This window comes from Triturus cristatus, chromosome 1_1, assembly GCF_964204655.1.
Source record: "Triturus cristatus chromosome 1_1, aTriCri1.1, whole genome shotgun sequence".
Classification (NCBI taxonomy): domain Eukaryota; kingdom Metazoa; phylum Chordata; class Amphibia; order Caudata; family Salamandridae; genus Triturus; species Triturus cristatus.
Genome location: NC_140579.1, coordinates 96,106,596 through 96,130,337, shown reverse-complemented (window position 1 = coordinate 96,130,337; position 23,742 = coordinate 96,106,596). Strand labels below are relative to the sequence as shown.

At 43.8% G+C, this 23,742-nt stretch overlaps 1 protein-coding gene across 1 annotated transcript in view; it reads right to left on the bottom strand.

Moving 5' to 3' along the window:
* Window positions 1–10,996: 10,996 nt before the first annotated feature.
* The window catches only part of LOC146869603 (proteasome subunit beta type-7-like), a 76,222-nt gene continuing 63,476 nt past the window's right edge, over window positions 10,997–23,742 (bottom strand). Inside the window, exons 5-8 of the mRNA XM_085608430.1 lie at window positions 17,173–17,288; window positions 16,738–16,796; window positions 13,551–13,702; window positions 10,997–13,116 (exon numbers count right to left, since the gene is read on the bottom strand). Coding sequence (XP_085464556.1) covers window positions 13,005–13,116; window positions 13,551–13,702; window positions 16,738–16,796; window positions 17,173–17,288 — 439 coding nt within the window. The 3' untranslated portion in view covers window positions 10,997–13,004. The remainder of the gene's footprint in view (window positions 13,117–13,550; window positions 13,703–16,737; window positions 16,797–17,172; window positions 17,289–23,742) is intronic.

Here is a 23,742-nt window from a genome sequence, read left to right as displayed (position 1 = left end):
ATGATGTTACCAAATGCTTCTCTCACAGTGATCCCAAATACACACTAACTCACAGTGTGATTCTAGACAAGCACCACTATCCCTTTGAGTTTACCAAAACTCATTCATTACAGTGCAAATGGTAAGGGAACTGCACACAATCTACATATTTCACGACTGCAATTTACTGCCAATGTCTGACTCATATAATGAAAGCATAAGCCATAACTGTCTTCTAATGCTACTAAAACTTGACAACATGACATGTTTTAAAACAGTTATCTGTCAGCAAATACACGATGTTACCAAACACTTCTCTCACAGTGGTTCCCAAATGCACACAGACTCACAGTGTGATTCTAGAAAAACAACACTATCCCTAGCAGATTACCAAAACTCATTCACTACAGTGGAAGTGGTAAGGGAACTGCACACAATCTACATATTTCACGACTGCACTTTAGTGTCAATGCCTGACTCATTTAATCAAAGCATAAGCAATGACTAGCTTCTAATGCTACTAAAACTTGACAACATGACAGGTTTTAAAATAGTTATCTGTCTGCAAATACACGATGTTACCAAATGCTTCTCTCATAGTGGTTCCCAAATGCACACACACTCACAGTGTGATTCTAGACAACAACCACTATACCCAGGAGTTTACCAAAAATCATTCACTACTGTGGAAGTGGTAAGGGAACTGCACACAATCTTCATATTTCAGGACTGCACTTGTGTGTCAAAGCCTGACTCATTTAATCAAAGCATAAGCAAAGACTGGCTTCTAATGCTACTAAAACTTGACAACATGACCGGTTTTAAAACAGTTATCTGTCAGCAAATACACGATGTTACCAAATTCTTCTCTCACAATCCTTACCCAAATGCACACAGACTCACAGTGTGATTTAAGACAAGCAACACTATCCTAGGAGTTTACCAAAACTCATTCACCAGTCTGGAAGAGTTAATGGTACTGCACACAATCTACATATTTAAGTACAGCACATCAGTGTCAAAGCATGACTCATTTAATCAACGCATAAGCAAAGACTGGATTCTAATGCTACTAAAACTTCACAACATGACAGGTTTTAAAACAGTTATCTGTCAGCAAATACATGATGCTACCAAATGCTACTCTCACACTGATCCCAATTACACACTAACTCACAGTGTGATTCTAGACAAGCACCACTATCCTTAGGGGTTTACCAAAACTCATTCACTACAGTGCAAGTGGTAAGGGAACTGCACACAATCTACATATTTCAGGACTGCACTTTTCTGTCAAAGCCTGACTCATTTAATCAAATCATAAGCTATAACTGTCTTCTAATGCTACTAAAACTTCACAACATGACAAGTTAAAACAGTTATCTGTCAGCAAATACACAATGTTACCAAATTCTTCTCTCACAGTGGTTCCCAAATGCACACAGACTCACTGTGTGATTCTAGACAATCAACACTATCTCTTGCACTATACCAAAACACATCTCTTCATCTAGAAGTAGTACTACATTTTATTATAGAAACATAACATAACTCATTTCACAAATTCATAAACAATGACTGCTTTCCAATTCTACCAAAATATAAAAACAGCACAGTTATCTGTCTACAAACACATGAAAAACACAAATGCTTATCACAGAATGGTTTCTACATGCACACACATTGTAGAGAAAAAAAGTACTCCCTACACTTTAGCAGGAGAAATACATTAGTCTGATTAAAATCAAAATAGTCTACATACATCCCCTCACAATTAAATAACTCATCTTTCAAGTTTTTTTTGTAGATTAAGAAGTATATCAATCACTCACCATATTTTCTTTTACAGAATCTCTGCACTGTGCACCTCTCAGCAAAAACAAAGAATGGAAAAGTTTCCCTCTTATTTTCCACACATATACATGTTAACATCAAATCACAATCCTTCACACATAAACTCAAAAGCAAACACACATTTCTATTGGTTAAACATTTCAACCCTTTCCAACTGAAATACATTTCAACCCTTCCCCCAATCTGCCTTCTGCCTGTTACCATAGAAACAGCTCATGGAACACTGCACTGAGCTCACAGGTCACAAGTTCAGCACACAATGTTGCTAATCAAGACAGGAAGTGTGCTTGACTTTTCAACATATCAGCTTATCATATATAATGTTCCGTACAATCTCTTTTTGTTAATCAATAAGAATCATACCTTTAAAAAACCGAAACATACACCATACCTTTCAGTGTAGAAAGTAGTCATACAACCAATGATTTCTTGTCTTTTTAAAAAAAACATTGCCGTGGATCCGCGCACCCAACGCGATAGGATGCGTGCACCATGCACGCATTTCGCCGTTTTTGTTTTTTTTTTAAAAAGGGGGGCCCCAGGGGGACCTTCTGGGACCCCCTAAGCACCTCTAGAGGGTCAGAGTATTTCCACTCTGCCCCCTTTATATGTTTTACACACTTATTCCCCTTGCTTCTTCAGCCTCGCTTCTACCGAGGCAGAAAATGGCCGCCAACAGTTCCTGGTTTAGAATGTAGAGAGACACTCGACAGCCAATTAGCATGCAGCGCGTGATCGGGAGGGTGCGCGCTCGGTTCGGGGAGGGTGTGCTTACGGTGCAGGTAGAGTCCGCGGATCCTCCGCGGCCATAGATATCACTAAATTGTTTACCTTAATTTTCTCAGGAACTACTGAACAGCTTCACACCATATATACAAAAGGCACGAGTCCAAACTGAGGACTACCTCCTTGCCACATTTGGTGTCATTCCGTTCAGCGGTTCGGGCTGTAGGTGCGACAACAGATCCTATGGGAAATTGCATGGGGAAAACGTGTTTTGGGACCCCCTTTTTTCTCGGCCTCCGCTTGACGAATCACCACGAAACTTTCAGGGTAGGAGCGGAGCGGAGCTGGCCAAAAGTTTGGAGAATTTTGCGAAGATTCGGCAATCGGCGCCAAATATATTCCCAATAGAATGTTGCGGATTTCCTATGGAAAATAGGTCCTAACTATAACTATCTACTGGCGACCGCCAGTAGATAATAAATATATATATATATCTATATATATATATATATATATATATATATATATATATATATATATATATTCACTTAAAAAACCATAGGTTTCACACATGTTATAGTTAGCTGGACATTTCACTCGTAAAAAACCAATGAAATTCCACCGTTATAGTTAGTTAAGGTAACTATTACTCGCGCGACCGCAATCCACTGTTGATGACGTCACATATTACATCACTGTATTTAGACACTTATTTACCCATTTATTCTTCCAAGATATACATATATAAAAAATATTTATTTTACAGAAAGACAGATTTTCACTGGATGATGTCATCAGTGATGTAATATGTGACATCATCAGCAGTGGATTGCGGTCGCGCGAGTTATAGTTACCTTAACTAACTATAACGGTCGAATTTCATTGGTTTTTTACGAGTGAAATGTCCAGCTAACTATAACATGTGTGAAACCTATGGTTTTTTAAGTGAATTTGCAAGGTTCTTTAAATGCTAGTTCCTAACTATAACGTGTGTGAAACCTATGGTTTTTTCAGTGAATTTCAAAGGTTTTTTAAATGCAAATTTATGAATGTATAATTATATTTTTGATATATTCATTTTACAATAAACTACCTATGTATATAGTAATAGATTGGCTGTATCCTGTAATTTGGAATGGCTCACCTTTTTTTTGTTGAATTTGGATAAAGTTGAACAGCATAGTTAATATCTTCTATAAAATTATAAACAGTTTTAAAAGTTTTTTTTTTGTAAGGGTTTTTCACCATGCGCGCACAGTGCGCGCACCCTTGCGATTTTTTGAGAAAAAATCCAATTTTTTTTTCACCCTTTGGGGTCCTTTAGGGACCCCCTGACAAAGGCTAGGGGGTCAGAAACTCTCTACCCTACCCCCTTTTCACGTTCTTATATGGTTTTTTTTGTGTTTCAAGGGTTTTTTACCGTGCGCGCACGGTGTGCGCACACCGTGATTTTTTTAAAAAGAATAAAATGTTTTTTTTACCCTTCGGGGTCCTTCAGTGACCCCCAGACAAAGGCTAGGGGGTCAGGAACTCTCCACCCTGCCCCCTTTTCACGTTCTCCACCTTTCCTTTTCAGTGCGACAGACAAAATGGCGGCCGACACTTCATGATTTCGACCGATTCGAATGTTTACTGACATCTATCCACTAATCAGAATTACGCTCGCGCACGGCACCGTGCGTGCACCGTGCGCGCACGGTGCGTGGCTATAGATATTTATGTACTTTCAACTGCAATTTTCTCAGGAAATACTGAACAGATTGACTCCATATATGCAAAAGGCACTTCCTTGACCTGAGGACTACCTATTTGCCAAATTTCAAGTAATTCTGTTCAGCCGTTCGGGCTGTACCTTCGACTAAAGGTCCTATGGGAAAATGCATGGGGAAAAGGTGTTTTGGGACCCCCCTTTTTTCTTGGCCCCCGCTTGACGAATCACCCCGAGACTTTCAGGGTAGGAGCTGAGCGGAGCGCCCCATTAGTTTTGAAAATTTCGCGAGGATTCGTCAGCCGGCGCCAAAGTTATTCAAAATAGAATTTTGAGATTTCCTATGGAAACACGGTCCTAACTATAACTATCTACTGGTGACCACCAGTAGATAATATATATATATATATATACACAAGAAATATATGTGCCAATACCTTCTTTGATAATATCAAATAATCTAAAAATATAGTATACACATGAATGCTTCCTTTTTCACAAAAAGAAGGTATTGGCACATATATTTCTTATATGTGTTTATATATATATATATATGTGTATACATATACATATATCTCCATGCTGCAAATTCCTCAAGGAATTCAGGAATTTTTTGATAAGCAACTACAGGTAGATAATTTGAAAGATTTTCCTGACTGTGATTCATGATAGGGGATGAATCAGGGAAATTGTAAGTAAGTGCCAGTGTGATTCAGGAGAGCAGATAAATATCCAATGGACTTTCTCAAAATGGCTCCCCTTTATTCCTTATCACCATATATTGCCCCTGGTAGATGAGCCAATGCAGATAAGGAAATAGAGGTGTTTTTAAATTCAGGAACAGGAGAAATAAGGGGGAACAAAGGTGGAGAATAGTTGGAGAATAATGAGGTGTGCCACTAGAACAGAGAACCAGGAAGGGAAGAAAATAATAAAGTGTGGAGACAAGGCCAGATGATGAACTGGTTTAGAAGCGTAGAAAGCTGAAATAGCTGGTGAATGTTGCCAGGCCCCTATACAATCTTGGGGAATCTTTCATAGCACTTCTGTTCTCACTGCCCCGGAAGTACTTCCCCTAACCCAGAATTGAGGATCATGTAAGGTAATATACAAAATGAATTACATAATAAATTATTCTCAACAATTATCCAAAATATGGAAAGCAATTTTCAAACATTGGAAACTAAAAAAACCAGAAGTGAAACACATTTAAAGAAAAATACTTGTATTTTATCAATGAGAAAATAGTTTAGAGGTCTACTTTTTTAAATCATATCAGGAATCTTTACATAAACAAAAGATCACAGAACCAAAAAACTCAAATGTACTGTTGAATGAATGGTGGTAATTGAGATTACAAAGAGAAATATTGCAGATCACCAATATGGGAAGTAAAACTAAAGTAAATGATCATGCAAGATGTTGGCTAGTGCACACAGGGATAACAGAACATTCTGGGAAGTTATGTTTGAAGCATCATCATTGCAATATGAGCGTGAAGAAAGTTAAATCAACAATTGGCATACATTTCAATCAATATAAGCACAATCTAACACAAACCGATTAATCAAATATTAAGAGGTTTTAAAATCAATAGAGGAGCAGGAGATGCAAGACTGAATGCATTAAAACAAGAGATATTCTGGCTATAAACATTGAGAACCGTACATCCAAGAGGCATCAATGATGCAGATGAGCTGCCATCTTTTTTGAGACTGTAAGAAAAAAATTAATAAAGAATAAAAACAATTGAATACATCAAAGGAATTGTTTTGAGGAAAGATTTGATTAAGGAGACTGGTCACGAGGTAAACAAAATAGTGAAAATTCCAAAAGCAGGAGGACACCGAATGGATGTACATCACACCATCAGCAGATGGAAAATGCAGCTTACCAGTATGCATCTGTTCTTGGCACATAGAGCTGTAGAGTTGTATACTTTACCATATATCGCCATCTGGTGTTCGGCTCAGATGTTTGCAGTTTGTTTTTGTCAAAGAAGTCTTTGTAGTCACCGGATAGGTGACTCCTCCTTATGGTGATAGTGCGCATGGGCATCAACTCTATCTTCAGACTGTTTTTTGCCATAAAGGGTGATGATGGAGTTCGGAAGAAAATAGAAAAGGATGTCCATGTGATGTATCTAAGTAAGATAAGATAATACTGCAAAAGATAAAGGTACCCAGGGAGCTGACTGGGCCTATACAACTCTACAGCTCTACATGCCAAGAACAGATGCATACTGGTAAGTAGCATTTTCCGTTCGAGGCATATGAGTTACAGATTGTAAACTTTAGCATAGACTATAAAGCAGTTTTCTCCCTAGCGGTGGCAACCTGTATCCGTTGCAGTAGTGTGAAAAAGTGTTCTTAATACAGCCTGGCCCACAGTAGCTTGTTGCTTTGCTTGCACATCTACACAATAGTGTTTAGTGAAAGTATGTGGTGAAGACCAAGTTGCTGCTTTGCAGATGTCATCTAGAGGAATGCTCCCTAAGAATGCCATAGTTTGCGTGTGGAATGAGCTCTTGGGGGAATAGTTAATGTGCGTTTAGCCTTGAGATAGCATATTTGGATGCATTTAACAATCCACCTTGCAATTCCTGTTTTTGAAATGGGATTGCTTTTGTGAGGTGGGGAGAAAGTGACAAAAAGTTGCTTTGTTCTTCTAAAACTTGTAGTTCTTTCGATGTAGTAGAGTACGGCTCTTTTAATGTCTAACGTGTGGAGAGCGTGTTCTGCTACTGAGTCTGGTTGAGGGAAAAATCCTGGAAGTTCAACCGACTGATTAAGGTGAAAGGCAGATACCACTTTAGGTAGAGATTTTGGATTAGGCCTAAGAACCACTTTTCTATGGTGTATTTGTAGAAATGGTTCTTGTATGGTTAATGCCTGCAGTTCAATAACTCTTCTAAATGATGTGATGGCTACAAGGAAAGCTTCTTTCCAAGTAAGGAATTGTAACTCGATTTTGTGCAGAGGTTCAAATGGGGGACCCATAAGTCTGGTGAGGACTATGTTGAGATTCCATATCGGAGAAGGTGGAACTCTAGGTGGAATTATTCTTTTAAGTCCTTCCATAAACGCTTTGATAGCGGGTACGTCAAAAAAATGACAAATATTGACTGTTTTGTAGGTAAGCAGCAAGATGTAACCATATAGATGTATATGCTAGGTTACATTGTTGTAGCTGTAAAAGATAACAGATAATATTTTGGATGGAAGCATCTAGTGGATCGATTTTGTTATTTGTACAATAAATGGCAAATCGCTTCAGCTTTCCTACATAGCATGCTCTAGTAGTAGGACGTCTAGACTCCTTAATGGTGTTCATTCAGTTGATTGGGATCTAGGTGCCTTATCGCTCCATGGTTCTGAGTGAGGAATTTGGGAGAGAGGTGGAGCTTTTGATGAGGCACTACTGAAGGTTCCAACAGAGTTGTGAACCATGGCTGGCGTGCCCATGTTGGAGCAACTAGGATCATTGTGAGGGAGTGTTGTTTGAGCTTACGAACCAGTAACGGAATAAGGTGGAAAAGCGTATGCAAATCTACCTGACCAGTTCATCCATAGTGCATCGTCTTTGGACAATGGGTGTGGATATCTGGAGGCGAAGCTTGGGCATTCTGCGTTTTGGTGTGTGCCGAACAGATTCATGTCTGGATGACCCCACATGTAAAAGAATGGAAGAAGAACTTGAGGATGAAGTTTCTATTCATGGATCTGCTGTGTTTGATGACTGAGTAGATTGGCAATCTGATTGTGTTCTGCGAGGAGGTAAGTGTTTTGAGGAATGGCCCATCTCCTTATGCTTTGGGCTAGTTGTGAGAGCTGAAGAGAGCGTATCCCCCCTGATTTTGTATGTAATACATTGCTGTCATGTTGTCTGACGGATCAAGACAGCTTTGCCCAGCAGCAAAGTTGAAAAGACTTTATTACTAGAAAGATTGCCAGTAACTCCAGGTGATTTATGTGGAGTTGTTTTTGTTGATGGGTCCATATACCCTAAATGGTTTAGTTTTGGAGTTGAGCTCCCCATCCAGTGAGCAATGCGTCTGTGTTTAGCACTATTTGTGGAACCGGGTCGAGGAACGCCCACCCTTTGGATAGGTTTTGTGTGTTCCACCACTGCAGAGAGCAATGTGTGCGGCTGTCCACCAACATCAGATCTGTTAACTGGCCTTGAGCTTGGTTCAACTTGTAGGGGACGCATTTGAAGTCTTGCATAAGGAACGATGAAGATGCAAGAGGCCATCATACCTATTAGCTGCTTGAACACTCGAGCTGGAAGGGAGTGCTGAGGTTGGAATTTTGATATGAGAGCTTGCATGCTGGCTATCCTGACTGGATTGGGGTATGCAAGGGCTTTTGAGGTATCTATTGTGGCACCTAGATGCTGAATAATGTGAGACGGTTGAAGGTGTGACTCGGGTAGATTTATTGTGAATCCCAAGTCGTGGAGAAGCTGGATTGTTCTGTGTGTATTGTTTACACATTGTGTGTGTGGCTTGGCTTTTATGAGCCAGACAACGAGATATGGAAACACGTGAATGTGTTGTCTGCGCAAATGAGCTGCAGCTACTGCAAGACATTTTGTGAAGACTCTGCGTACTGTAGTCACTCCGAATGGGAGGACTTTGAATTGGTAGTGCTGTCCGTCCACTACAAACCGTAAACATTTTCTGTGAACGGGGGAATGAGAATATGAAAGTAGGCATCCTTGAGGTCTAGAGTGGCAAGGAAATCGCCCTGTTGGAGCAGTGGGAGCACCTGTTGGAGAGTGACCATGTGAAAGTGGTCTGACTGTATGTAGAGATTTAACGGTCGGAGGTCTAGTTTTGGTCTGAGAGCACCGTCTTTCTTTGAGATTAGAAAGTAAAGGGAGTAAATCCCTGTTCTTTGATGAGGTAAGGGAACTGGTTCTATTGCCTGTTTTTGTAATAAGGAGAGAATCTCTTGTTTTAACAGTGTCAGATGTTCTGGGGACATCGGGCGTTGTTTGGGGGTATCAATGGGGGAGTTGAAGTGAGTTCCAGGCAGTAACCATACTGGATAATTTGTCTTACCCACTTGTCTGTGGTTATGGAATTACAGACAGGTAGGAACTGTAATAGTCTTCCCCCGACTGGAGTGGAATGGTCGGGGGGAAGTCACTGTTTTGTAGTAGGAGAGGTGCAGGTGTTATTACCGCAGCCTCTACCCTTGTTGTTGTTGCCTCTATAACCTCCTCTGAAATAGCCTCTGCTAGGAGAGGTTTGAGCAGTGTTTTTGTAGGTGGATGTGGTGTTGTCCGTCCCAATAGATTTAGAGGCGCCCCTATAAAAGACGCGACGCAAGGAACCTCTACTGGTTGTTGCCTGTAGGGCTCCCATGGACTTAGCAGTTTCTGAGTCCTTCTTCATTTTCTCCAAAGATGTGTCTAAAGTGGGTCCAAATAAGTGTTCTTGATCAAAGGGTTGATTAAGAATTGTGGACATCTTGTATAAACCCAGAGATGTGCAGCCATGCGTGTCTGTGTAGTAGAACGCTTGTGTTAACTGCACGGGACGCTGTGTCGGCTGCATCAAGAGCACACTTTATGTGTTTGTGATTAATTTTCCCTCTTGTAGGAGGTCATTAGCCTTAGCCTTATACTGATCGGGAAGATGTTGTATGAGCTTTTCAAGCTCATCGTAATGAGCCCTATCATACCTGGCCAGTAAAGCTTGGGTATTGACAATGCACCAGTGATTTGCTGCTTGTGAGGTAATGCGTTCGCCAGATGCGTCTAATAATTTAGACTCCTTATCTGGAGGTGGGGCACCCCCTGATGTTTGGGGATTTAAACGTTTACGTGCATTTGACACCACCAATGAATCTAGAGGGAGCTGTGCTTTAATATAAGCTGGATCGTTGGGAGCTGGCTTGTATTTTTTCTTGATCCTGGGGTTGACAACTCTAGCCCTAACGAGATCTTTAAAAATGTCAGGTGCATGTTTGATGATACCCTTTAACATAGGTAGAGTGCTTGTTGATTTTTGTGACTGTGTGAAAGTCTCCAACAAAAAATCTTCTTCCTGTGGGTATGAATGTAATTCGACTCCATGATATTGTGCAGCTCTGTTTATGAGCTGTGCAAAACCTATGTTGTCATCTGGGGGGATGGCCTAGATGGGTAGGAGTCTGGATCGGGGAGATTTGGGACGTCTGGTGGATTATCATAATCCTCCCAAGGATCAGGTGGAGGGAGAGTAGTGTCATCATCATTATCCTCTTGTGGGATTTCATCCCCTCCCTCACTCCCACACTCAAGGTGATCATCATCACCATCTTGTGGTGTAGGCGAATATGGAAGCACTGGAGAGTGTGCTGGAGAAAGTGGTAAAGTGGTGTAGTGGGGATATTTGGAGGAGAGAAAGGCCTGGCTGGAGACGTTCCCATGTCTCTCTTCTTTAAGGGTATTTTGGGTTCTGCTGGGGAGTTCAAAGGTCTCTTTTTTATAGAATTGTTTTGATTTTACCAGTTTTAGGGTCAATATGAAGGTTTTTTTGTTTAGGGTCCACTAGATCTGGTTGAAATAGGTCTTCTAATCCAGTATCCTTGTTCAGCACCAATGTTTTTGGTTGTTGATTCCGAAGCTTTAGGAGGAATTTTAGTGTCCTTTTGCTTTGGAGGAGCTGAGGAGTCCGAGGACTTTTTTGGCTCTGAGGATTTATGGTCTTTTTTGGGCTCCGAGGATTTTTTGGGCTCTGAGGATTTGTTGAGTTTTTTCGGCTCCGAAGATTTGCTCTTTTTCGGCTCTGAAGATTTGTGGCCTGGTTGCGGCTTCAAGGGTTTATTCGGATGGTATTTCGGTGCCGAATGTTTGGGTTTCGGTACCATGAATGATAGTTTGGTACCGATACGTGGCTGGCTCGGTGCTGAGTCGCCTGAAGGCTTGTCTTTGGACTTCGGAGCCGAGCCTGAAGGCGGGGCATCAGAAGTTCTGTCAAGGTGTCGACCTGAGCCGGAAGGTGAAGGTGTTACCGGAGCCTTATGTTTTTGAGAATTGTAAGGGGTGTCGATGTCGGTACTCACGGTTCGTTGCCCTGGAGTAACCATCTGATCTATGGCCTCTGATTCGTCAGCCTTGGAGACGCTGATGTCCTCATTTTCCAGTTCTTATTCCTCAGGAGCATCAGGGCCTGCATCGAAGATGTCGTCCGGCACCGAGGTAGTGGATCGAGACATTATGTGACGTCGAGCCCGGTGATCACGTATGGTTCTCTTCGATGTGAATGAAGCGCAGGCCGGGCAAACTTTGTCCTCGTGTTCTGGAGAGAGGCAAAGGTTACAGACCTCGTGGAGATCAGTGTGTGGGAATTTGCACCACACAGGGGGCATTATTTGAATGGAGTTCTTTACATTAGCTGTAGGGCCTGATGGCGCGGATAGGCCCAACAGCCCAGCTCGACGACTGGAATCGAAGGTGTTGAGATTTGTGTTGGATCTGCGTCGAGGAGCACGATCAAAAACAATACTGTCGAGCGGTAAAGGATTTCGCTTCGGAAGGGGAATCGAATACGATACCGACCCGAAGCGCAGCCGTTTATATCCAAACCTGATGGTGGAAAAAAACAATCTTAAGATGGAGTCGATGCCCATGCGCACAATCACCATAAGGAGGAGTCACCTATCCTGTGACTACAAAGACCTCTTCGACAAAAACAAACTGCAAACATCCGAGCCCAACACCAGATGGCGATCTATGCTAAAGTATACAATCTACAGCTCATATGCCTCGAACATTTATTTCTGAAGAAGAACGGAGAATCAATCAAATATTAGTTGTGTATTTTGTTTTCCATGACAATGTTTGGGATTTATCTATTGAGGAACTGGAATATATCCCAAAAAGCAACAAGATGTCAAATTTTGTCTAAAATAAGATATTCTTTTTATACAATTAATCAAAAAATCCTTTAAAATTAATTGAATAAAAGTATAGAAAGGAAAAGAAAAAGTGTAATGTAATCTAAATGTGTGATGTTTCTATAGAGGGTAGCAATTTCATGGGGGGACTCATGGGTGTAGTGCAAGTTAGCTGCACCACGGTGTCTCGGGGAGGAGAGCTTGAACTGTATACCTCTGGACCTGCGGGTGGATTCAAAGAAAGAAAACACTTTTCTAAGTTTAGGGGAGGAGGAGCATTGAAGGAGCTGCACACCTCTGATGGCTATGTGAAAATGGAGGGAACCTCACAGATGTGGCCCAGGTCGTGTGGATAATCGATGGAGTGTTGCGCTCCTCTGACCAGGCATGGGGGATGGGAGTAGCTGTTCCTCAGAGGCCTAGGACTGAAGGTGGATTGAATGAGGTGTACAATCCAGCCCACAGGTTCTGACCTGTAAGGGAGGATGAAAAGAGCAGCATAACTTGAAGGGCTGCTCAAAGACAAAAGGACGGAGCTGCATGTCGTTGTCACGCAGCTCGTGATATAATGTGCGGAGACTTCATATATTTAGAGAAGGGATAAGGGATGGTAGGAAGATCTGTGCACCTGTTGCCAGGTCTGGCTGATGACACAGAAATTGCATAGAGGCAGCTCTTGGATGGAGCAAGCTAGCCAGACACCACTAGCCTACAGCTGGCACAGGATTGAGAAAGTTGCAACCCTGTGTTGTAGGGCTGGGGGACAGTCATGCCTCTGCTCCTGGCTGGGGAAGATGGACTCATTTATACACCTCTCGTTCAGGACTGATGAAAGCTCACAGTGGATTTCATTCTGTGTCCATGGGCTGCACCACCTCTTCCACTACTTCAAGCTCCAGGGGCGTGATGGTTTTCGTCAGTACTGCGGTGGTCCCCTTCCGGTAACGGTAAGACCCAAGCCTGGGAAAACAACAGGTTCAGAGGGCTTGAGTTAGACACTTGTGATAACTTGACATCGATCCATGGACCACAGAAACACATTGTTGTGACAGTGGAGACAGGATTCCTTAAAATGGAGCAATTGTAGGGGTCACAGGTACAAACACCATCTAAAAAGATCCAACAAACCGCTTATCCAGACACATTAATTTCTCATGTGGTCTCAATCAGAGTTCTACTGTTTTGCTCTGCCAGAACAAGGGGGAAGCACAGCTTCACATTGGAGACACATTGCACTGCTAACTACATACTGGGGTAACATTTCCCGCAGCAGAATTCACAGGAAGAATTCACAATTATAACCCTTTAAGAAAAGACCAGCTACAAGTTGCCAAGAGTCTATTAGGGATATGCATGAGTAAAGAAGCTCAGGAGCAGAACTGATTCAGGCTCACCTGTGTCCGCTCTGGCCTGGGCTGTCATACCCACGCAGAGACTCCGTGCCCTCCTTGGTGATGATGCACAAGTCCACATTGCTCCCGGATCCTAAGTCACCTGTGATTCCAGCAGTAATGGCCTCCCGCACCAGCTGTTTGGCATCCTCACGCTGTGAGCGATGAAGTGGACCAAAAAATGGCAAAAGGGAAGAAAAGGCAATAGAAGTAGTGAAATTGGATGTCACTTCTATGTGATCCTGTATACCCGTGGGGAGTCTGAAGGCAAAGCAATAAGCAAGAGAAGTACAACTCCAGGAACACACATTAGGAAAAGAGATGCAGAGTTGTACGGCGGAGAGACGCGTTCTTGAATAATCTACTATCACACACATGCTGGAGGGACATCTTCGTATTCCAGACAATAGTATTGTAGATCAACATTCACTCACTTACCTTCTGCTGGGACAGCCCGGCTTATACTCAAAGAAATCACATGTTGTGGAGGGAAGAGAAGCCAAACATCCTACACATAGGCACTAGGCCTCTTGTCCCATCAATCCCAGCCCACAGCAGACATAGCAAAATGGATTCCCGCAACCACATCTGGCAATCTGCAATCATCAGGCATTCACCTTGGCTATTTACAAGAGCTCTGCTGGGGACTGGTTCAGCAGATAGTGCTGGGAGTAAGTGACACATGCGTCTGGTTTTTTGGTGGTTGGAGAAGGGAGTGACATCTGCCCAGTTCATGATCTTACTTAGCAGTGATGAGTACAGTTGTTCTTCGCTTCTAAATTCTACACCACAGACTTTATCCAGCAATCACCCTGGCCCTTAGCCTCCCACTCCATTCCAACTTTGTGCCGCATGGCCTGTCTACGAGGGGACAGCATGCACAGTGTCTCTTCTGCTGCACTTGCTAGTCCTGCCGGCACATGACTTCCACTAGATAAACACAATATACAATTATACAGCGCGCTATTACCACTAAAAGTGTCCTGAAGCTAATGGAGGAAGCAGTGCACAGAATCAGGAATGCAAAAAAACTTAGGATCATTATCAGGAGACCTGATGATGAGATCCTGGCTTTAAGATACCCGCAACCAGTGGCTAGAAAGTCAATATTTCTGCATTCAGAATGTAGTTTATGGACTTTTGGAACATAGTTGAGCCTGAGAGCATCGGGTGTGGAATGGTTGATACATGACCAGTTTTTGTTTGTTTTTTTCAAAATATGTTTGGGATGTAAACCATGACAAGCCCCATAACAGAGGCAGAGGACCACAGACGCCGACCACTTCCGAAGGAAACCAGGGCAAAGAGCGGGAACCGGAAGAGACAGCGGCAGGGCTGAGGAGGCTGAGGAGAGATGCATGTTCAAGCTCAGACATAAAAATGGACTGTACCATGGCATTGTGAGGGTCCTTTGGAAGAAAAAGAATAATACTTTGGATGACCTGAAGATGAAAGAATCTGCTGGGTGCAAAATGGCAGAGTGGGATCAAAGCAAACTCCCATGTTTTTGGCAGAGTGAGTATGGGAGGGTAGAGTACTCACCCTCAGGTGGTCATAAAGCAGCTGACCATGCACTGGGGGGCGGCAATAATTATAAGTCTTATCAATGTTGAGTATGAGCCACAATATGCAAGACAAAGCAGAAGAATAATATGGGACACAATAGCTGCCGAGATATCCAGGAGGATCTAGGGAGCCAGGACTCCCCGATCCACTGCAAGTTTAAGATTATCAGTGACATACATGAAAGCAGATTCAGTGAAATACATGAAAGCAGATTCAGTGACATATAGGAAAGTAGATTCAGTGACATACAGGAAAGTAGAATCAGTGACTTACAGTAAAGCAGGTTCAGTGACATACACGAAAGCAGATTCAGTGAAATACATGAAAGCAGATTCAGTAACATATAGGAAAGTAGATTCAGTGACATACAGGAAAGTAGAATCAGTGACTTACAGTAAAGCAGGTTCAGTGACATACACGAAAGGAAAGTAGATTCAGTGACGTACAGGAAAGCAGATACAGTGACATACAGGAAAGCTGGTTCAGTGACATACAGGAAAGCTGGTTCAGTGACATACATGAAAGTAGATTCAGTGAAATACATGAAAGCAGATTCAGTGAAATACATGAAAGCAGATTCAGTGACATATAGGAAAGTAGATTCAGTGACTTACAGGAAAGTAGAATCAGTGACTTACAGTAAAAGTAGATTCAGTGACATACAGGAAAGTAGAATCAGTGACTTACCGTAAAGCAGGTTCAGTGACATACACAAAAGGAAAGTAGATTCAGTGACGTACAGGAAATCAGATTCAGTGACATACAGGAAAGCTGGTTCAGTGACATACAGGAAAGCAGATTCAGTGACACAGGAAAGTAGATTCAGTGACAAAGGAAAGCAGATTCAGTGACAAACAGTAAAGCAGCTTCAGTGCTATGAAATGGTCTTAAACCAGACTAATTAGAGTCCGGGAAAGATTTGAATTCAACAAAAAAGAAACCTGAGCATGAATATGCTTTTCTAGTGCTTTGGATGGCAAAAGGAGCAAAGATATGAGTGAAAATTGCTCACGACAACCGGGTTGGAAGAAAGTTTTTTTGAACAACAAAACTATGACGTGTCTTTTCAAATTGCAAGTCCGTAGTCGGAATTCAAATCATGGCTATTCAACTAATACAAAGTTGTTAGAAGTGACATAATATTGGTATTACAGGTGATTTCTGACTTCAGCATGCATCTGATAATACAAATAATCTCAAAGTGAGATTAGCATATATAATATAGCGTCACATTGTATTATATTATAATATAAAATATTTATACACTGCACGTCTCAAAGTGAATTTTGTAAATAAAAAGTGTTATTAGTAACTTAATAGTGTCCATTTTGTTAGCTTCTGAAAGATCTAAAGCTTAGTTAACCTTCCAGGACTGAAAACTGGTGACCTGTAGGCTTTACAAAGATCTCTACACCAGAGGCCGTATTACCACAGGCGTGTGCCACCGCTTTGTGTGTCCCTGGGGCACTTTGGCATTACAGAAGGGCCCGCAGCCCCCTCTGTAATACTGATAGCGCTGGTGTATTACCACATATGTGCAGCACAATCATCACCCCTCCTTCTGTGCACTGGGTGATAAAGCGACATTAGTGAAAACCATTGCTACATGGGGAGCAACTCTCACCTCCATGTTGGGCTTGAAACGATCTTCCAATACAGCGATGGCAGCGGCTGATCCGGAACCTGTGGCCGCAAGATGAGAACGGATTAGAACCAGCATCTAGTGACAAGTCACCCCTCATCATCTACAGACAGCTCCAGAGGTAGAGTATGTATGTCTGATCTGTCTACATTTATGAATTTGTGGTCTATCAAACGGTGTATCTGCCAGTCTCTGTGTCTGCTCATCTCTCCATCCATGGCCGTGTGTGTTTGTCTGCCTCTCGGTCGGTCATTCGTTCTCTTATGCACGTCCATCCATTAGTGTGCATTAATCTATCTATAAGTCTCTACTATGTCTACTTGTGTCATTGTCATAAAGGCATTCTCTCCACCATGGTGCACTGTCCATTACTCAAGCACCTCAGTCATGCTTACAGTACAGGAAAGAAAGTCTTACCCATGGCAACGAAGGGAAGCGTGTCGGTGGATCCATGGGGGTAGATGGTGTACAGGTGGGACCCCTTGCAATCCACGCCGCCCACAATTATAGATGCGCCAATATGGCCCTGGTACCTGTGGCAGAGGAGGGCAGTCATAAGCACAGAAGTGAGAACATGCATGACCTTAATCGCTTCTCGACCTGTGTTAAAGCACCATTGCACACGGAATACGCAGCCACTTGGATCTAAACGGAGGACGCGGTGACCAAGAGCATGCCTGCCTCAGCTCCCAGTGCTGGGTTGTACAGCGCCAATATACAATGACTAGACAAACATCTTCAGGGGGTGGGGGTAAATGAGAAGACGGGGTGGTCATTACCAAGCATTCCTTAAATCTCAGAACAGGGACGTGTGAGGTCTGTGCTCCATATCAGTCAGTAGTTACTGGCAGAATCTACTTTGGCGTCTGTCATTTACTACTAGCGCCCGGGGCTGCTGTTTTTTCCCGTTGTACACTTGACTCTCCGTGGGCAGTAAGGGCAAGCAGTCAAAGCTGTCTCTAGGAGGCAACAGCAACACAAGCAATTTCACAGAAATAAATTCAAAGTCTAGTCTGGTCTTTTTTTAAGAGTAATGCCTAGAATACTTCTAGGTGGGCCCAACACATGCCACATTTTCAAAAAAAACTTAAAACTATGGGCGGAGATTTACATCACCAAACCTACTTTTACTGGTTTTTATAGTAGATATTCCCAATCATGTGGCTGGACAGCTCAGCCATATGCAGGGATCTAGTGTGAATGTCTTGCGGCATTTCCCACAGGCTACTAATCTCTGTGCGGAAACTATATAGCACAGAATTCCTACAGAGAGAATGGAGCCATCAATGCAAAATCACTTTTTGAAAAACGTATTTTCACTGCAAAAAGCCCTTTATCTTCACCCCATCAAATGAGGGAGTAATACGTTCCCCTTCCCATCCTGGAAGGGGAATTACTTCAGCCTTTCCAGCCACTTTACCTACACAATAAACCTATGATTCATAAGTTCATATATCCAGGGTGGCAAAATAATCTCTATTCTTTTGAATACCATAATGGTCTCGGAGGCGCGATCAACATATACTATGGCCAAGACCAAAGAACATTTTTCAAAGTACCAGAATCTATTGGACAAAAATATTAAAAATATACGTAAAAATCCCTAACATGACTGAACCACATCACCGTTGCACACAGATCAAGAAAAGTAATTTTGAGGTAATTTAGTCAATTCTGAAAGTAGCCCTGTAGTTGCTGTACATGAAAAGAAACATAATCTCATTTTCATAACAGCCACAGAAGAGAAGATTAGCTGCAAATTACATTCAAACTGATTTTTTGGCTCTGCTATAACTTTTTGAAGTCTTTATCAGGGGGAAGGAGTGTTCTTTGTCTGCAATCCTCTATCCTAGACTGCAGATAATTCTATATGCAAATATCAATGAAAGGGATAACTGCTGATAGCAATTAATGGAAGAATTAGCATTATTGTACACCATCTATTTTGTTTTATCAATTGCAGTATATAAGGTAATGACCGCATAGATGGGCAAGAATACTTGTTTGCAGGAATCATGTCAAAGAGCATTCATAGCTGAAATGACCTTAAATCGATGAAGACAGCTATAAATACTCTTTCCAGAATCAATTTCACACGTATGGGCTTTTTCAGTTTGAATAACCGTTAAAGGTGTCCTGTAATTTGGCACCAATGACTGACACCAGTCAGATGTCGCGTCGCCATGTTGTGGTATAAACATCAAGAAAGTTCTCTGTGGTCTTCACAAGTACCTTACTTAGCTTTGCATCAAGCCGACACTTAACTTTTAACTTCTCACAGCCCCGCCTCCCTCTCATAGACCCTTCTTGCCCCTTAATTCCAACCTTTTTCCTCTCAATCCCTTGCTTTGCCCCTCAGTTCCTCCTACTCTAATCTAGGCCATTCCTTCCATCCCTCTCCTATTTATTCCTTTTTTGCCTCCGTATTGCCACGTGTTCCCTCTGTAAGAGGGTGTCCCGGTGAATTGAAGAAACTGTGACTTCTAGTAAGTATTCAAGTTATTACTGTTACAGAGACCCACGGCAGCTCCAGGTGAAGACAAGCAAAGAATGACACAAACTCAACAGGAATTCTAGATCTAAGAGTGAAGTGACCTGATACATCCTTATTACATCACACTTGATATACAAATAACTTTATTGATACAAGAGAATACCATATAACATAAGCATAAGAAATACAGCTCTCCCACCCTCTGATGTTCCTTTCCTCCTCGTTCACTTCTTTTCAATGTGCTATCCTATCTTTTCCTCATATCTATTCCCACACTCCTTACATTACCTCCTCGTCCAGTCTTCCTCGCCACAGTATTCACATATGAGCCTCAGGATCCACACAGAACTCCAAGTAAAATTAAAAGAGCAGCGCTCTAGTCTCCCCTCCCTCCTCCAATATGGCCCCCAGTGTCTTCAGCCAATCCCATAAAGTGATACAGAACCAACATCACGACCTGTTCTTTTTTCTGCACTTCTCCGAGTGCTGTGTTGCCTGTTGATCAGGTGAGTGGGGCTGGGTTCCTGCTTGAGCAGACCCGTTATGCCCTGGGGTATCTAGTATTGGGGGTAGTAGTTTAATTTTCACTGTTGTTACGGTAGTTTGTTTAATGTCTTTTACCTCCTGCTACTGCCTTCGCGCCTCTGGTCCTGCTTCAGCGGACTTTCAGTGGCGTTCATTTGTGTTGAGTCATGCTGTGACTCTGAATCGCCTTCTAGGTGGTTTTTTAACTTTACCGACCGCGCGTCCTGCTGAGCGGACACAGCGCGGCCGGAGAACGTTTGATCTGGGGACCGGAGGCTCCCGGTAGCGTTTTTTCCATCTTAACAGGGACGCGTGTGTTTGATGTGGGGGCGGGTGATTCCCGTTGTCATTTTTGGTCGAGTCCCGCATAACGCTGTCACGGTGCAAGTTGCTTACAGTGGTGGGGCGGTGTTCGCTCTGTCTCCATCCTCACACGTCAGTCTCTGTGTTTCATCGTCTGTCTATGGGCATGCGCGAGGCTGTTTTCCTACGACATTTATGTTGATTTGTCTGATGCATGTATTGGCTCGTTAGGTTGCCTAGCAACCCCGGGGCCTTTTATGCCAGGCGTGTTGTCTTCTTGCCTGCCTGTGTTTCTCTTCATGCGTTCACTGGTGTATAGCTATGATGGAGAGTGGTTCTGTGCCTGATTCTGCTCCTGTGGCTTCTGGTTCTGGTGTACAAATCCCATCTATGGACATGTTGCAGCAGATGATCAATTCTGCTGTGGCTGCTGCTATGCAAAGTCAGATGCCTGTTCCTCCTGCGAAGCGGGTTAAGGTTGATGGCGCTGCGGCTGATGTTTCTGACGTTGAGGAGGAGGTTGATGTCAGAGGTCGTTTTGTGCAAGGTGCCGACCTGAAGGAGGTGCTGGGTCACATTAGAGAGAACTTGGTGTTTCCTGCTTCTGTTGTTCCTCTGGAAGACGATCTGTTTGCGCAATATCAGCGTCCTGAACCTGATTCTTTGCCTCTGCACTCTTCAGTCTTGAGAGTCCTGGAGAATGAATGGAAAGATGTAGACAAGGGTTCCTTTCCACGCTTTTTGAATAAAAGGTACCCGCTACTGGACTTTGATGTGAAATTTCCTTCCTCGGTGAAGGTTGATTCCTTGTTGGCCAGCATGGCGTCTCATGGAACTGTAGTGTCTGAGGATTCTTCTCCTGCTGACCCGGTTGACCGTAAGGTGGATGGTGCGGTGAAGCGAACTTTTGCGGCTGCTAATTTCTCTATCAGGGCGGCTGCCTATGCCTCTTACACTATACAATCCTTGCTTAAGGATTTTCAGTCTCTGTCTGAATTGTTGGACCAAGGGGAGGATGTGTCTTCTACCCTGGCTATGATGGAGCAACAAGTTCGGTTGCTTTCGGATGTCTCCTTTGACTCTTTGGGTGCGGCGGCTTCCGTGGCTGGGTCTTCGGTGGCTGCGAGACGCCAGTTGTGGCTTCGTTCATGGAAGGCTGATGCTGCGCAGAAGAATCTACTGATGAAGATTCCTTTTTCTGGGGTTAAACTGTTTGGGTCGCCTCTGGATGACATGGTTAAGAAAATGGCGGAGGACCGTAAACTCCTGGCTCCTGAGAGGTCGGGTCACTTCCGTTCCTTTGGGTCTCAGAGGGCTTTTGGCCCTTCTCGGAGGGGTCGAGCTGGTCCGCCCTTTCGTGGGAGGGGGCGTGGCCGGGGTGCTCCTTCCTTTAGAAAAACCCGGTTCTCCGGTACTTCTTCCTCCTCCAACCCTGCACCGAAATCGTGACTGGATCGCTCCTGGTATGGGTCCGGTTGGGGGTCGCCTCAGTTTCTTCCTGGAGTTTTGGAACCTGACTGTTTCGGACAAATGGGTGCTACAGGTGGTTTCAGAGGGCTTGCGTATTGGATTTATCCAGACTCCCCCAGACTATTTCAGGGCCACTCCTTATCCCAGGGATCCTGTACGGAGATTGGCGCTTTTGGAAGGCATCGAATCCCTGTTGGTCAAGGGTGCGGTGATTCCTGTTCCCGTCGATCAATTGGGGTTGGGTGTGTATTCCATCCTATTCCTGGTGTCAAAGCGAACTGGGGATCTTCGACCTGTGATGGACCTGAAGTGGGTGAATACTTACATCCCTCACCAGAAGTTCAAGATGGTTTCCCTTCAGTTGATCCTTCCTCTGATATCTCAGGGCGACTTCCTTGCTTCGATAGACTTGAGGGATGCTTATCTCCATATTCCTGTTCATCCAGACTCTCAGAAGTTTCTCCGGTTTTGCGTGATGGGTCGGCATTACCAATTCCAGGTAATGCCCTTTGGACTCTGCTCTGCTCCCAGGGTCTTTACTAAGGTTCTGGCTCCTCTTATTGGCCTTTTGCATGGGGAGGGCATTAGTGTTTTTCCTTATCTGGACGACATTTTAATTTCTGCTTCTTCTCTTCCCAAGGCGGAGTTGCATGTCAAGAGGGTGTGCCATGTCCTGGAGCATCATGGGTTCCTAGTGAATGTACCGAAGTCCTCGCTGGTTCCTGCCCAGGAATTGACTTTCATTGGGGCTCTGTTCAGGACTCAGTTGGGTATGGTGTTCCTACCTCCTCCCAGGATTCTGTCCCTGATGTCTGCTGTTCGTGCCCTGTTGGTGGGACTTTCTCATCCTGTGAGCCTATGGCTGAGGGTTCAGGGTCTGATGTCGGCGTCATTGTTGACGGTGCCGTGGGCTCGACTACACATGTACCCGGTGGTGTCACACGTTTTGTCGCATTGGGACCCCTGTTCCCTAGATATGACTGTTTTGATTCCTATGTCGGAAGATGTTCGGGTGGTCCTGAGTTGGTGGTTGGACGAAGGTCATCTGTCCAGGGGCCGCCCATTTCTGATTGTTCCCACCCGCGTGGTCACTACCGATGCCAGCCTGCTGGGGTGGGGTGCTACTCTGGGGGATTCAACGACTCAGGGGGTTTGGCCTCAGTCGGTGTTGTCATGTTCCTCCAACTACAAGGAGCTGAAAGCCGTCCTTCTGGGTTTGTTGGATTTCTCGAATCTGGTTCAGGGTCACCATGTGCAAGTTCGAACGGACAATCAAGTTGTGATGTCATATATAAACCATCAGGGAGGGTGCAGAGTTCATTCCCTCAGTTGCCTCAGCCGTCGGATTTGTTGTTGGGCGGAGTTGAATCTGGAGTCCCTATCTGCCATTTATCTTCCTGGCGCGGAGAACACTGTGGCGGATTGTCTGAGCCGGGTGTTTCCCTCCATGGGCTCTTTGTCCCTGACACATGTGATGTTCAGGAGGTTGCGGCGGATGTTTGGTTGTCCGATTGTCGACCTCTTTGCTTCCCAGGACAATTTCAAGATCCGCTGCTATTGCACAATTATGCCTTGCCGGGATGCATGGAGGGTGGATGCCCTGTCGTTCCCTTGGCCGAAGGGTCTATTGTATGCCTTTCCTCCTGTTCCCCTGATTCCGGCGGTCTTGCAGAAGATCAAGAGGGAGGGATCCTTTGTGCTTCTCATTGCTCCGGGTTGGATGCGTCGTCCTTGGTATCCCCTGATGTTGGAATTGGCTGTGTCTCCGGGGTGGGCCTTGCCGTTCAGTCCTTATCCTCTGTTGGGTCCTCCTCTTCCTCTGCCTGTGTTCCGTTCCTTGGGTCTGCTGGCCTGGCTCTTGAGAGGGATTCGTTGATGCGAACTGGCTGTTCATTGGCTGTGGCTGAGGTCATTCAACGATCCAGGAGACCTTCTACTCTTAAATCCTATGCTAAACACTGGGATAATTTTGTTTCTTGGTGTCTGTGTCGCGATCTGTCGGTGGCTTCTTTGGATCCGGCTCGCATTTTGGATTTTTTGAATGATGGTTTTGTGCTGGGCTTAGCCATTTCGATTCTTCAGGCTCAGTGGGCTGCGATTCAGGCGTTCCATGTCCTCCCTTTGATTTCTGTTTCACCATTGGTTGCTAGACTTTTTAAGTCTCTCTCTTTCCAAAGCCCCCGTCCTATTATGTG